The following is a 13,058-nucleotide window of genomic DNA, read 5'->3' on the forward strand; positions in this document are numbered from 1 at the left end:
CTGAAGCTGAAAGTTGAAGCCTGAAAGTCGACGATGAAGTCGAGAATTTCTTCTTTGGGTTCGAGCAAGCGCCGAAGAGCCGAAAGAGGGACGATCGCCCGCCGCTTTAACAGCGCCGCTGTTCGCTGACAAATGCATGCTTGAGTTAAGGTTCAGACGGCGCTTACTTATTATGTAATATCTCACATGACCATTTCCATGGTCATGTGATATTTATCATGTGACTCGCGCGGTCTGACTTCATCAGGAAAAAAGAGCCATCCAAAAAAGACCAAAGAGCAGAGAAGAACAAGAAAGATCAAGAAAGATCAAGGAGTTCAAGGGAAAATAAATAGGAATACTGAAAGAAGATAAGGTAGTTGCTTTGACGCGTCTTTTCGAAATATCCGGAGCCAGATCGTTGCTTAGACTACGACGTCAGAACTGCCTGCTCGGCATACCAGTTTAACTCGACATCATGGCGGACGTTGCTTCTATGGAGGCCGAGGTGAAGGAGTTTATGCTACAGGTACTGTCCCCGTATTCCGGTCTCGTCTCAGGCTTATAATACCCAAGTACTGACATAACCCTAGCTCGAAACGGTACAGTCCAGCTTGCAGGTCGACCCTGATAACACAGAACTGCAGAGTCTAAAAACAGAGCTGGAAGAACTCATAGCACTCACCAAACAATCCATCGACGAGCTACGACCGCCCACCGAGTCTCATCCTGCCCCAGAACCGGTCAAAGAGAAGTGGTCCAAGGATAACCATCCCGCGTACCAGGCCGGATATCGTAAACCAGCTCCCGCAACTCCGACAGCCGCCGCAGACGCTACCCCACCGCAGGAAGAACTGACGCAGCCAGCCTCGTTTTGCGTCAACGACAACGTGCTCGCCCGCTGGACATCGGGAGATGGCGCTTTCTACCCTGCCCGCATCACTTCCCTTACTGGCTCGGCCACCAATCCCATCTACATAGTATCCTTCAAGTCATATTCCACCATTGAGACCTTGACGGCAAAGGATATCCGCCCTCTCTCTGCTCCTGACTCGAAAAAGCGAAAGGCTGATAATATATCCTCATCACCAGGCAGTTTAGCCCCCAGCAACGCCAACAATACCAATATCGGCCCTGACGGTACAGCCGGTTTACCTGCAGGCCCCGAATCCAGCGTCATATCAGCTGCAGCTGACATCAACCCCGACCTTGCCAACCAGGCAAAGAACGTGGCTAGCCAGAATGATAGCTTGTCACGACCGTCAAAGGCCGCACGCAAGGTGAAGCGGAAGAAGGACCTGGAGGCCGGCAAGAACAAATGGCAGGACTTCACGAACAAAAGTAAATTCGGAAAGATCAAGAAAGAATCCATGTTTAGAACGCCAGAAGGAATCAATGCAAGAGGTATGCCCTGTACATCCTCTCAATACCGATTGGTTTGCACTTACTGACCGAATCTCTTTTTAGTTGGCTTTACTGGTTCCGGGCAGCAAATGCGAAAGGACCCTACTCGTAGTCGTCACACTTACAACCAAGAAGACGACGTCTACTAGGGCCTTCGCCTGTTTTGCATAGTTCTTTATTCCATATTCCCCCATACATGGCTCCCGTGATTTTTATTTCCTTCAAAGTCCCTGGCTAACTTGGTCACAGCGCAGGATCGCGGCGAGCACTGCATCTTCTATGGCGCTCGGGAGGCTGGCCAATTGAATCAAAATCAATCACCTTTTTTTTTTAGAACACAAACGTACCAGGCGGCCCCATTCTGGTAATTATAATGATTGTATACGCATTTGTCTTTTGAATAGTAATCTTTGACGCTGCCCGTTCCTATAAGCTGTGGACAGGGCTAACTTCTAAACAATCTTAAACCTCCTTCGGCATCATCATCTATAGAATCGCCATCATTATCACTCTCTTCATCCTCACCCAATACATTTCCCACACTTCGACCTAGTAATGATGCAAAGAACTCGTCTCTAGCTCGATTGGACCATGTACCGCGGTCCTCTGGTGCCATGAAATTCTGTAGCTTCTCATGCACATTATACTTCATCTTTCGCCCCTTAGAAGCCTTTGTATCTACTGCACGCTTCACCTTATCCTTGCGCATTCCTGTAATGGGGTTCGTAGTGCCGCTCCTAGGAAGCTGCGTAGATATCGAGTCCAGGATAACTCCACCGTTGGTTGATGCTGCCATGCGTTGCTCGACTAGGTCACGTAGCAGTGACTGGTAAAACGCCGTATCATCATATCCTATTCCTGTTCCAGACTCGGTGGTGGAAGCAGATGGCTTATCATTCTTGCTCTCCTTAGACATGTACGTTTCCAAAACCGCGGTTATGCTCTGCTCCTCTGAGTTGGTATTCAATAACTTGCCCCGGCTGTTATTAGAAAGCGTACTGCTACGAGCTCCGCGAACCTTTCGAGACCATTTATCGAGAACTCCGCGCCGGTGAGAAATAGACATTGTCTCAAGCTCACACATCTGGTTCCAAATATCCGCAGAACTCGTCTCTGCTGTCGCAGGGGCAGGTCTCTTGCGTTTCTTCAGGTTGACGCTGCCTGAAGCGTGGTGGTCCGCAAGCGTCTGCCGAAGGTCACCCAGCATATTCCATAGAGATAATACAGCAGTTTCAGCAGACTTGATCAGGTCCTCAGTCTCATCAGAGGTAGAAAACTCGCCATTAAGCGAAGTGAGACCCTTCTGTAGCTTAATCCGGGAGTTTAAAAGCGCGTCAAACGTAAGCCTCTGTTCTTTAACAGCCGCGCCTTTAACAGCATCAGCTTTGGCGGCTTGCGATATCGATGCTGTCACCATCTTATCCCCAGTAGCCATCAGCCGTCGTAATTCTTCACGGTCGTTTTCAGCAGTCTTGGTTTGTTGTAACTTCGACTTCTTCCGTGTTCCCTCCTCCATATCAGATTCATTAGGTATAGCCGCGTCAGACTCATCGCCTTCGTCTGACTCCATATCATCCATCTCTGATTCCGCGTTCGTGTCTTCTCCATCCTCGTCGTCTTCACTTGCGGAGAACCCGTCACCAGAGTAATCACCGGCTCCTTCACTCTCATCTTCTGAAGAATGCAATTCGCTGGAGTTATATCCATTCAAATCATGGCGACTAACCCGCGATCCAGCATATTCACTTCCTAGCTCTATTTGATCTGCTTTTCTTAGTTTGCTCTTGCTACCGGCTCGTTAGTATGTAATATACTAAGATATTGAGTCATCTGCGACATACCTTACGGCTTCATAATGCCCTCTCCCATTCTCTAGGCCTGCGCCATCGCTACCACTTTCGCTGCCGCTATCTTCAGGGCCGTCACTCTGCTCCTCGGGGTCGAATTCTATCATCACCCTGTCAGTTCGCCATTAAGCCAGTACTACAAATGGCAATCAATTGCAGCTTACCTTTGGGAGTAGGATCTTCGAGCTCAGCGATCTGCTCGGCCAAAGTTTTGCCGCGTCCTTTCTTCACAGACATCGTGTAAGCCCTCTCGTATAGCAATTTGCTGTCTTCTCAAAGCTGTTTCTTGGACGGTTTGTCTTCCGTTGGTTTTTTTTTTTTTTTCTTATTTTCTTGATTCTCAAAAAAGCTTCGGGAAAAATTTACGTTCGGATTTTCACAGCAAACAGAGCAAGTTTTGCCGAGGCGCAAGCTCAACGTCTCAAAACATCGCAAGAAATAAAACAAGAGAAGACGACAAGATAGCGGTTAACAATTTCTTGTCAGGAGTGCCTTTATCATGCGACGGGCATTCTTTTCCACCTGTCGTCAGCTTGGGCATGACAATCCATTAGTACGCCACTTATCCCCATTCCATCTTTGCGGCTCCGACTAAAATGTGTTTACTTACTACTAGGGACTGCCCAGGTCCGGGACACCACCAACATTTCAAAGCCGACGAGGACTACCCCAGAAACGGAAAATAAAAGATGTTCACAGGATAATTGCTGTTTCGTCGGCCAAAGGAGGAGTTGGAAAGTCTACAATTGCAGGTTAGAATATCAATGGCATATTTTAGACACCATGCTAAGGCTATATCCGACAGTAAATATTGCTCTCTCTCTGGCAAGACGAGGATTCCGAACTGGCATTCTCGACACAGATATATTTGGACCATCTATACCTACGCTATTGAACCTATCTGGTGAACCACGGCTTGACGGGAGTATGTGTTCTCCTTGACCCCATCAACGGTACAAGTAGCTGAGAGCTCTTTTTCCCCGTATTCGTTCAGATAACTGCCTCATCCCTCTCACTAATTATGGCTTGAAATCGATGTCCATGGGATTCTTGCTCCCACCACCGCCTGAAAATGCAAGGCACTTGACAGATGATCCGAACTCACCCCTTATGGACACCACTCCCATATCCTGGAGAGGGCTCATGGTCAGCAAGGCAATGAACCAGCTTCTTCATTCTGTCTCATGGGGTCCGCTTGATGTTCTCATACTAGACCTTCCGCCGGGTACGGGAGACGTACAGCTTACCATTAATCAAGAAGTGGTCGTTGATGGTGCTGTTATTGTGTCTACCCCCCAGGATATTGCGCTACGAGATGCAGTTCGAGGATTTGGCCTGTTCGAAAAGATGAATGTCCCTGTCTTAGGGATGGTGCGGAATATGGCGTATTTTGCTTGTCCCCATTGTGGAAAGCAGACCAAAATATTCTCTCGGTCGGGTAACCGCGGTACGGGAAATGAGGAACATGGGCATAACCACGGTGATACTACTGGAGTAGTTGCGGCCTGCAAGCGCCTTGGTATTGATTTTCTTGGAGACATCCCTCTTGATGCACGCGTCTGTGAAGATGCAGACAGGGGCATGCCTACTGTCGTGGCGGAAGAAAGTGACGATAGAAGTGCTCGCCGGAATGCCTTCTTAGATCTATCGAAGAAAGTTGCGGAAAAAATTGGACTCAAATGGTGAGGCTTTCATTTGAACTGAGCAATTGCCTCAAATGTTTATCCAAGGGAACCTCATATATGCCTTTTGTATGGTACCCTCCGCTTGCCAAAGGCCCTTTGAGGCCTAAATTCAAAGCTCTATACCCATTCTGTATAATATATACCCCGTGTACGATAACTAAAATGAATACTCTAGCATTATATTACTATCTGTGTAGCGTATGGTTAGAGTTTTATTATTATCACTATGGTTATCATATGAGAAGTGGATAGTAAATTCAACCTAGGCTAAATTATGCAAAGGGTATAAGGCAATTGTAACAGAATACAAACCCGAAAGCCGTATCTTGAACGCTTGGTTGGCAGCATATAGAAAATGGTACTCTCATTCACAACTATCCTTGTATCAAAGGATACTCAATATATGCCTTGAGCGGAGGACGGCTTTTGACTGTAGTTACTGGAATATCCGCTTCGATTATCTAGAGCATCTCCACCGCTTCCGGCCGGCAAGGAAGCAAATGGTTCTAGTTCCGACTGTGGACTGCTATCTGTTGTCAATTCAAAGTCAAACCACGGCAGACTTTCTTTATTCAGGCGATTTGAGGTGCTAGTGGGTAAAGAATGGAGGACTACATCTGACTGTTCGAATGTAGATTCATTCTTCTGCTCTGATTCACCAGCAGTTTTTTGATTGTCACCGCTATACGGCCCCGGTTGCAGCACAGATTCATAGTCGGACAGAGGATCGGCCGAAGCTGGTAGAGGACTGATTACTCCCTTTGAATGTCGAATTGTCCGTATACTGGCTTTGTCGGATGGTGGCTCGGCAACAGATCCATCCCCTAGATCCCCCCTTTCATCACCAACTGTCATCCTCGATACGCTACTGCCTCGCGGTGTAGATCGTGCTCTCTCAAACTCTTCGCTGCTAGGGGATCTCCAAATCTGTGGCACGGAGGCTTCTGGCGTAGCCCTACTAGATTTAGTAGTAAGTTCCCGTTGGGACTCGTTAGATTGACCAATATCTGCAACAACCTCAGTAGTGCGGCTTGGGCGTGCAACATTGGCGGTACCCTGCTGCTCGTCCTGAACAACTCCTCGCCACAGAGTAGGGAACTGATGTTCAACATTGGTTTTCTTGTCCTTTTGCACAGCTTTGGTATCGTGGACAGCACCAAGTGCGTTCCAGAGGGCGAGCATAGCACTTTTCTTCGTTGGCTGCCGCACTTCACTAACGGTGACTCCTCGTCGCGCAGCCTGCGAGCTAGGCGGAGGGCAATCTCCAGGTGCTATATCATCAATCCCCAATGATACTCGTTTGAGTCTCTCTTTTTGTAACCTATTTTTTTCTTTCTTAAACTTAAGGTCCCATTCTTCCTTGGCGGCAAGCCAGCGGCGGACCGGAGTGGGTTTCGGTACCCCAATGTGGTTGCGCGGGACTTGAAGAGCTGGAAGCTCATGTTCGTCAGGGAGTGGGAGGAGATTGCCCATTGAGTCAACCATCTGCCGGATCATATGGTTCTGGAACGGAGGTATCGGATCTCCAGCCTTTCCAATGGTCGCGGATTGGGCCGGTTCCAGTTTAGCCCTTGGTTTCTTTGACGATTCCTTTTCCTCAAAACTTGATAATAGCTCACCAGATGAAGCAGGGGATGAGTGTGGTATATCTATACTTGACTCCTGTGCTCTTGATAGGGCCCAGGCGGAAAACTGAGCAACGGATCTATACATATGTTTTGCGGGTCGTGTGAAGCTTAGAGTCGGTGCAACATGGCAAAGGCTGTTCCAGACCTGAAGCTGTACATAAGTAGGCTTATATCGGGAAAGTATTTCACGATCCGGGTCATATTTGTTGAGGATATCATCGCTAGGGAGATATGCTTCTGGGTTTGCCGCCTTATGCGCAAGGTATATCTGCTCATCTCGAAGAAGCTCTCCTCCACCAGAGATAACAAGTAGAGGCGGCAGGCCTCCCAACGACGGTTGAAGAGCTGGAGATACTAGTGGGTGTGATATAAGCTTGTTTGTCGTATACAAATGTATTTGTTCTTTGATTTCGACGGCTGCGCCTTCTATTTCAACCCGGAGATATTCGCCATGCGTTTGTGTGTTTCGTCCCAAACGCTCGGAGGTTGTATAATCATCAGCATGGGCCGACTGAGCCTGACGGGTATAGAATTCTTCGATAGCTTTGGCATCGACAGCTGATGTGTTATCCATAATAGGAGGTGAATTGATTTTATTAAGAATCATTTCGCCAGTTGTTGACTCTATCCTATATTCTTCTGGGTTAGGGGGAGGCCATGCCGCAGATGGTCGGTGCATAAAACCACAAATTGGAATATAATCATCTACCCCAGTGCCGGCAACACTTGGGAAAGAGTGCGTTAGGTCAACCCATGGAGATATCAAAACAGCTCCAGCAGGTAATGGTAAATTTTGGTCGCGGAGCGTGACCAGCATCCTAAGGCCAGGTTAATTTCGCAAACTTCACCTGCACCCTTGTAATACTTACGACACCACCATTCCACCGCCGGAGGAGTCCCCGGCTAATATAATCTCCTCCGGCTTTTGAATAGATATTAGGTAGAGATAAGCTGCAAGGCAGTCATGTAGCCCACATGGGAAGGGGAATTGTGGAGCTAATCGAAAGCGAGCTGTGGTTTCCATGGTTATTGTCATTGGTTCATACAATGGTTAATATCAGGTGGTAGAAGAGTAGAAAACTTACTAGCAAGGCTGTTAGCATTTATATCTACATGGACGGGAGAAAGGCGGACCTCACCGAGCAAATACACGAGCCTTTAATTTTCGGGCATGTCGCTGCAATTGATACCTATGTGTATCCACACTACCAAAAAAATATGCACCGCCGTGGATGTATAGAATAATACGGTTTGATTTGGCGTTCCGCGCGCGTCTATCGTTATAATCTTTTCTCGTTTCAAGCCATTCTGCAACAAGGGCAGCCTCGGTGTCCCTCCACTGCCACCACTTGCTCCCGCCAACGAGGGATACGCCTTCCGGTCCTAATTGTGCAACGAGAATGTGGGACGCTGACTCTATACATTCTGCAGGAATTATGATGCTTCCAGTTGCCACCCAATACGGCGTAGGAACTTTTTGACCGGTAAATGCCTGCAGTTCCTCGACTGTATGGCGTGCCGCATGCTCGAGGAACCGCCGAACAACCTCAAGGCCGCTATGGTACGAGAAATGCGCGGTAGGCTCCGTCTGGGCAGGCTTCTTGCCGAGATACTGCTCAGAGGAATTATGTTAGTATCGCATGACCGAGACGTTGGGGGCTTGCTGGGGCATACGTGTATTACGCCGGTAGAGATGGCAGTAAAGGAGGCATGAAAAGCCACCGAGAGGATGTTAAATGGCATTGCTAGCAACCAACGCAGTTACAAGCAGTGGCTATCAAGCCATTGGATAGCAGTCACAGCTTTCAGTAGCGAGCATAGAAGAGGAGCGGCGAGCCATATCCTAATAAGATACAAAACACCAACATGTTCTGATCGGAGGGTTTTCAAATCCGCCTTGTTGTTTACTCGAGCAAGAGACAAGAAAAAGCATCTTGAAGAGAAAAAAGGAACCAGCATGATGAGGTCATAGCTTAGCTAAGAATTAAAAAAAAAAGGCTGACTAATAGAGTTAAATTCACGTGAACCGCTGCCCTCAAGTGACGTCATGACTTAGGACAGATGCCATGTTTTTCTCGTTTTGATATCGAACAAGCAAGCAACCAAGCGGTTTGTGCTCACACTCAAAAGTGGCCCAGAAGTTGGCAGTACATACTGAGGCAACTGGAAACTTGGCTTAATTAAGGGCTGGAGGCCTTATAGTTGTTTCATGGCAGGGAAAAGGCTTCCTCGGTCGGTTCGAACGACTTTCAGGATCCGCTGGAACGGGGAAGCGCGAGAAAATCAAAAGATGAGCCCTAGTGAGCCGCCACTTGTGACTGGCAACTCAAAGTAACCTGAAACAGAATAGGAAAACCCATCCGTGTGAGCTGCTGCTCCTTCCTTCGAGGGTGACCTGGTGAGTCGCTCGTTTCATCGACATTCACACCTTGTGGCAGGAGGGGAAGCTCTTTTTGTTAATCTCATATTATCAGCCGATCCCTTAGTTAGAAGATTGGGCGGCTGCGCTTCGAGCGGCACAAGAGTTTTTCGGACTGCGTATTAATATAAAGCCGAAGACTACTTCATTAATAAGCCATTAGTCACCGTATTCCAATTTGTTTTTTTTTCTGATAAGAAAAAGTTGAAGTGGGATAGTAATATCGCTGGAGTGAGAAGTAACAGTCAAAGAATTAGGGTTATATCTCAGGTCTCTAGGTTCTTTCTATACCACGTATCCAACTGATAGACTCGTTGCGGCCATTTCCTTATGATGGATTCCGCAGAATCTCAGCTGCCTCTTCCTCAGACTCAAGGGGCAGCTCCGCTTTCTCCTTACGCGCACCTTGATCTCGCTATAACTCTCACTCTATATTCATGGCCATCTCTCACACTGGCCGTCGAATCATCCTGGGGTGGGCCTACTTCAAGGAGCAAACGAGATTGGTTCTGTGGTGCCATTGCAGAGCTCTTTAGCACCCACCCTGAAACCGATGCGCAGGACCTCGAAGAGATTTTAATACAGGTTATGACTGATGAGTTCGACGTGGTTGTGGATGATGGAAGTATTAGCATGATCGCTGATCAGATTTGTGAATTGAAGGCAGAAATCGAGAAAGGGAAATTTGAACGTGTGGAGGCAATGTGGGAGCAATTCAAAGCAGACGAGCAGAATGGTGTTAGCAAGCTGCCAGCCAACATTATCAACAGGGTTGGAGTCAATGGCGTGGATGACAGTAGCGATGATGACGACGAGGAGGATGATGAGGAAGAAGAAGGGGATAATGATATCGATATGGAAGATGCTCCCACTCCGCGGTCAGCACCAAAGCAACGCGAAGAACCGGAGGTCGACGAAGACGGGTTTACCAAAGTTATCAGCAGAAAAAAGAGATGATCACCACGCAACTTGAACCACGTAATCGTCGCGAGTAGCCGGACTACAAAAGAAATCCAGCCAACTTTTCTATTGAAGGCCCCCTTAAAGCCAATCTTCCAGCCGACGACGGAAAGCTATACATTTCATCAAGACCAGGAGCTTAGCACAATACCTTTTACCACCCCATAGCATAGCTGGCCCATATGAGTGACAAGACGCCTAGTTAAAACTTACTTGCGGCGAACCTGCGATGAATGCTTTCCACGATAATCTGCGTTACCTGAACAATGCCGCGGACACGCTTTGGCCGCGGATGATTTTAGGTGAAAGCTTGGCAGTAAACTTTACAGCAGGGAGGCAGCAGAGGATTGTTCTCGTAAAATGAGCGATGAATGGTGATAACGGCACTATACAATAGAGGTGTCCAGTTCTAGAGTTCCATACGCACTAGGATTGATGCTGAGTGTATAATAGATGCAATTGCTAAGCAATGTAGATTTATTTGGCCTAATATTATAGTAAGTGATATAATGAATGGAGTGGGTCCATGTCTGCAGTCAGAGGGAAGGTATAAGGGCATAATAGTTGTGAAAATATGAGTAAATTGCGAAATACAAAAAGGAAAGGGAGGCAGAGGGTTGCCCGTAGAGTTCGTAATCTGTAGCAGTTCCAGCCTTGGATATGTAGAGAGGTAGGGAAATTAAGGGAGCCTCATTGTTTCCGAATTCGAAGCCATCACAAGCTTTGACTTGAAAGTGAAGCCCCTGACAGCTATCGTAATGACGGAAACAGCACTAATGACAAACCCCAAGATGAAGCATGTAATCTCGATAGGTGTCACTTCGTGTACAGTGATGAGGGAAGGTTTTTGAATAGCTTGAGGCCAGGTAAAGCCTCCCGATATGAAAAGAGCTGCCCCGAAAACTATATCCATGAGCTTTGAAAAAATGAAGCATATAATATGGAAATGCTTACCACAGAAAAAGACACCATGCACTATAAGTTTAGTTTTGAATATAGCCAAGATACCGAATATCATGGTACACCACAGCCACCATGTTATAGATATTAATAGGCCCCTCCACGGAAATAAATGTGTCGAAGTTATACTGGGCGTCTCCGATAGCAACCTGGTAAGTATATAGCAGAGTGTGTGATATTTTGTAAAAGTGTTTGCGTGGCACGAAGCTCTTCATAGAATGACTGTCGAAAGCCGACTTTGGTTCATTATTTGTGTGCCCATCATGTGTCGAAGAAATGCAGCTTTCTGTTCAAAGTCGCTAAATGCTGCATCGAAATGTTTAATACGCTGCAAAATAGTGTTAGTTATTATATCAATGGTATAAAGCAAATTACACCCGTACATTATCGAGGGAAGAGTGCTGTTGTTCCACGCTGGAAACTATTTCACTTAGAGAATGCTACCACGCAGTTAGCAGGTAAATCATACAAAGCTAGGGAGATTTACCATCGACACGTGGAGACGATTCAACTCTTCCACGATGAAACCTATTCTAGCCTGATTCACCTCACTGAGTGAGTTTTGAATGTCAGTTATTAAGTGGGCATTGGCTCGGAGAGCCATGTGCTCTGCAGAAACCAGGTCTGAGTTTTGCTTCACTTCTTCGATAAGAACCTCGCCTAAAACTCGTTTTACTTCTTGAGCTGAGAGAATTGACAATTTCATTTGCTATTCTCAGTCGGTTAGAAGAAGGCTCAAATTTAATAGAAAATCAGGAGTCTGGTCAACCCAATTGGAAGAAGGGTACCTTAGCAAGAGTAGCGGTCTCTGTCAAAGCGGTTTCCATAAACCCCTGGAATTCTCCATTTGCGATGCGAAACATATCCTTAGCGCCTGCCAAAAGTTCGGTAAACTGGTTGTGAATACTGTCGCTATCTCTATGTAGGTCACGTAGCAGGTTTCGACGCATAGTATCAACAACCTGTAAAAATTCACAATGCTGTTTAGTTTGGGTATAAGAATTTTCCAGGGTTAGGTTCAAGTGATTATTTAATCCAGATGTAACTTCAGTGAGGACTCTGTGACGGTAGAGTAGCTCCTCCTTCTCAATTTCAAAGCGAGCGGCATGGCACATCACAGCAGCATTTTGACGGCTGTTGCTATAGCTTGTCCACCACTGCGGTTTTGATTCTAGTGACCTGAGACATGGCTCCAGTAAAACCGCCGGAATGCTTTTTTCCTCGTCTGTGACTTGGAATCTTTGAGTCTTGTCCTTGTATTGAGGCTTCCAGTCATTGTAAGAAGGAAATGCATCTAAACATTTCTCCGGCATAGCAGCTCCAGCACCGGTTATCTCACATATAGCTAGCCTAGCGGCATATAACGATTTGACATGGTCCAAGTCGGAGTGAGTGAAATGTCTTCTCTCACTTGTATCAGCTGACAAGGTTTGACATGAAGTTATCAAACTCGCTGCCGCACGCTGGTTGCACGATGGTGCATGTTGCATAGAATCTAGTAACCGAAGTGCCTCAGTGAACAAGGTATTCTGCTCAGCAGGATTTCCATGGAGTAAACGTGGGAGATCGACGGTCATTTGGAAGCCATTGTCTGAAAGTCCATGAAGATCTGAAAATTCGAGGGTATCAGGAGCTTGTCTATTGGTAAAAGACGGCAATTTAAATCCAGTAACGCTGACCACAGTGGAGGTGAGCATTTGAAGGTGGAGAAAGAGAGAAAATGTGCGAGCGACTCGCAGTTTTAATGCTCTATATGTCATTTTCATGCCTGAGCTTAAGCGGGTATAGTAGCGAGAGGTCAAATGAAAATGATAAAAGAGGCATTAAAGTTCTGGCCAGGGCATACAACGTGAATAACAGCGTTGAGGTGGTTGTATGGCCGTTAAAAACCGGTGCAGGGTATAAGGGAGTAAGGTCGACTGGCCGAGGAGTATGAGGGTAGTCTGTAGAAAAACTGGCCAGGTCAAGGCGTATAGTGAGGCTGATGACAGATATCTATATAACTATAGACGTGAAGAAAGCTGAAACGTGAAGCTATCGATGTCATCCTCAACGTGTTTTATTTTTCCTTCTGATGTTTTATGCTTACTTGTGGTTCTTCAGGGCCCTATAGTTACATCACGTGATCCATAACTAGGCCTGGCCTGGAGAAAATAGAGAGAAAAAATAGTTTGAC

The 13,058-nt window shown here is 46.7% G+C and overlaps 6 protein-coding genes across 6 annotated transcripts; 3 read left to right on the forward strand and 3 right to left on the reverse strand.

The window, feature by feature from the left end:
- Positions 1-457: 457 nt before the first annotated feature.
- MGYG_07858 (hypothetical protein) lies at positions 458-1,532 on the forward strand (the record flags this gene model as incomplete). Its single annotated transcript, XM_003169642.1, has 3 exons — positions 458-508; positions 573-1,383; positions 1,447-1,532. 3 exons carry the CDS (start codon positions 458-460, stop codon positions 1,530-1,532), a joined length of 948 nt encoding a protein of 315 aa, XP_003169690.1.
- Positions 1,533-1,828: 296 nt separating this feature from the next.
- Positions 1,829-3,467, reverse strand: MGYG_07859 (bfr2; the record flags this gene model as incomplete). Its single annotated transcript, XM_003169643.1, has 3 exons — positions 1,829-3,170; positions 3,225-3,330; positions 3,395-3,467. The coding sequence occupies 3 exons, from the start codon at positions 3,465-3,467 to the stop codon at positions 1,829-1,831; spliced, it is 1,521 nt and encodes a 506-aa protein (XP_003169691.1).
- A 546-nt stretch (positions 3,468-4,013) lies between these two features.
- Positions 4,014-4,916, forward strand: MGYG_07860 (mrp protein; the record flags this gene model as incomplete). Its single annotated transcript, XM_003169644.1, has 2 exons — positions 4,014-4,155; positions 4,225-4,916. 2 exons carry the CDS (start codon positions 4,014-4,016, stop codon positions 4,914-4,916), a joined length of 834 nt encoding a protein of 277 aa, XP_003169692.1.
- Positions 4,917-5,311: 395 nt separating this feature from the next.
- On the reverse strand, positions 5,312-8,286 carry MGYG_07861 (lipase/esterase; the record flags this gene model as incomplete). The annotated part of the gene is made up of 5 exons (XM_003169645.1): positions 5,312-7,361; positions 7,413-7,554; positions 7,590-7,627; positions 7,683-8,155; positions 8,218-8,286. The coding sequence occupies 5 exons, from the start codon at positions 8,284-8,286 to the stop codon at positions 5,312-5,314; spliced, it is 2,772 nt and encodes a 923-aa protein (XP_003169693.1).
- A 1,009-nt stretch (positions 8,287-9,295) lies between these two features.
- Positions 9,296-9,919, forward strand: MGYG_07862 (hypothetical protein; the record flags this gene model as incomplete). Its single annotated transcript, XM_003169646.1, has 1 exon — positions 9,296-9,919. One exon carries the CDS (start codon positions 9,296-9,298, stop codon positions 9,917-9,919), a length of 624 nt encoding a protein of 207 aa, XP_003169694.1.
- Positions 9,920-10,601: 682 nt separating this feature from the next.
- On the reverse strand, positions 10,602-12,642 carry MGYG_07863 (hypothetical protein; the record flags this gene model as incomplete). Its single annotated transcript, XM_003169647.1, has 6 exons — positions 10,602-10,838; positions 10,877-10,897; positions 11,106-11,210; positions 11,266-11,322; positions 11,370-11,591; positions 11,671-12,642. 6 exons carry the CDS (start codon positions 12,640-12,642, stop codon positions 10,602-10,604), a joined length of 1,614 nt encoding a protein of 537 aa, XP_003169695.1.
- Positions 12,643-13,058: the final 416 nt, after the last annotated feature.

This window comes from Nannizzia gypsea, genomic scaffold (assembly GCF_000150975.2).
Source record: "Nannizzia gypsea CBS 118893 supercont1.8 genomic scaffold, whole genome shotgun sequence".
NCBI classification, from domain to species: Eukaryota; Fungi; Ascomycota; class Eurotiomycetes; order Onygenales; family Arthrodermataceae; genus Nannizzia; species Nannizzia gypsea.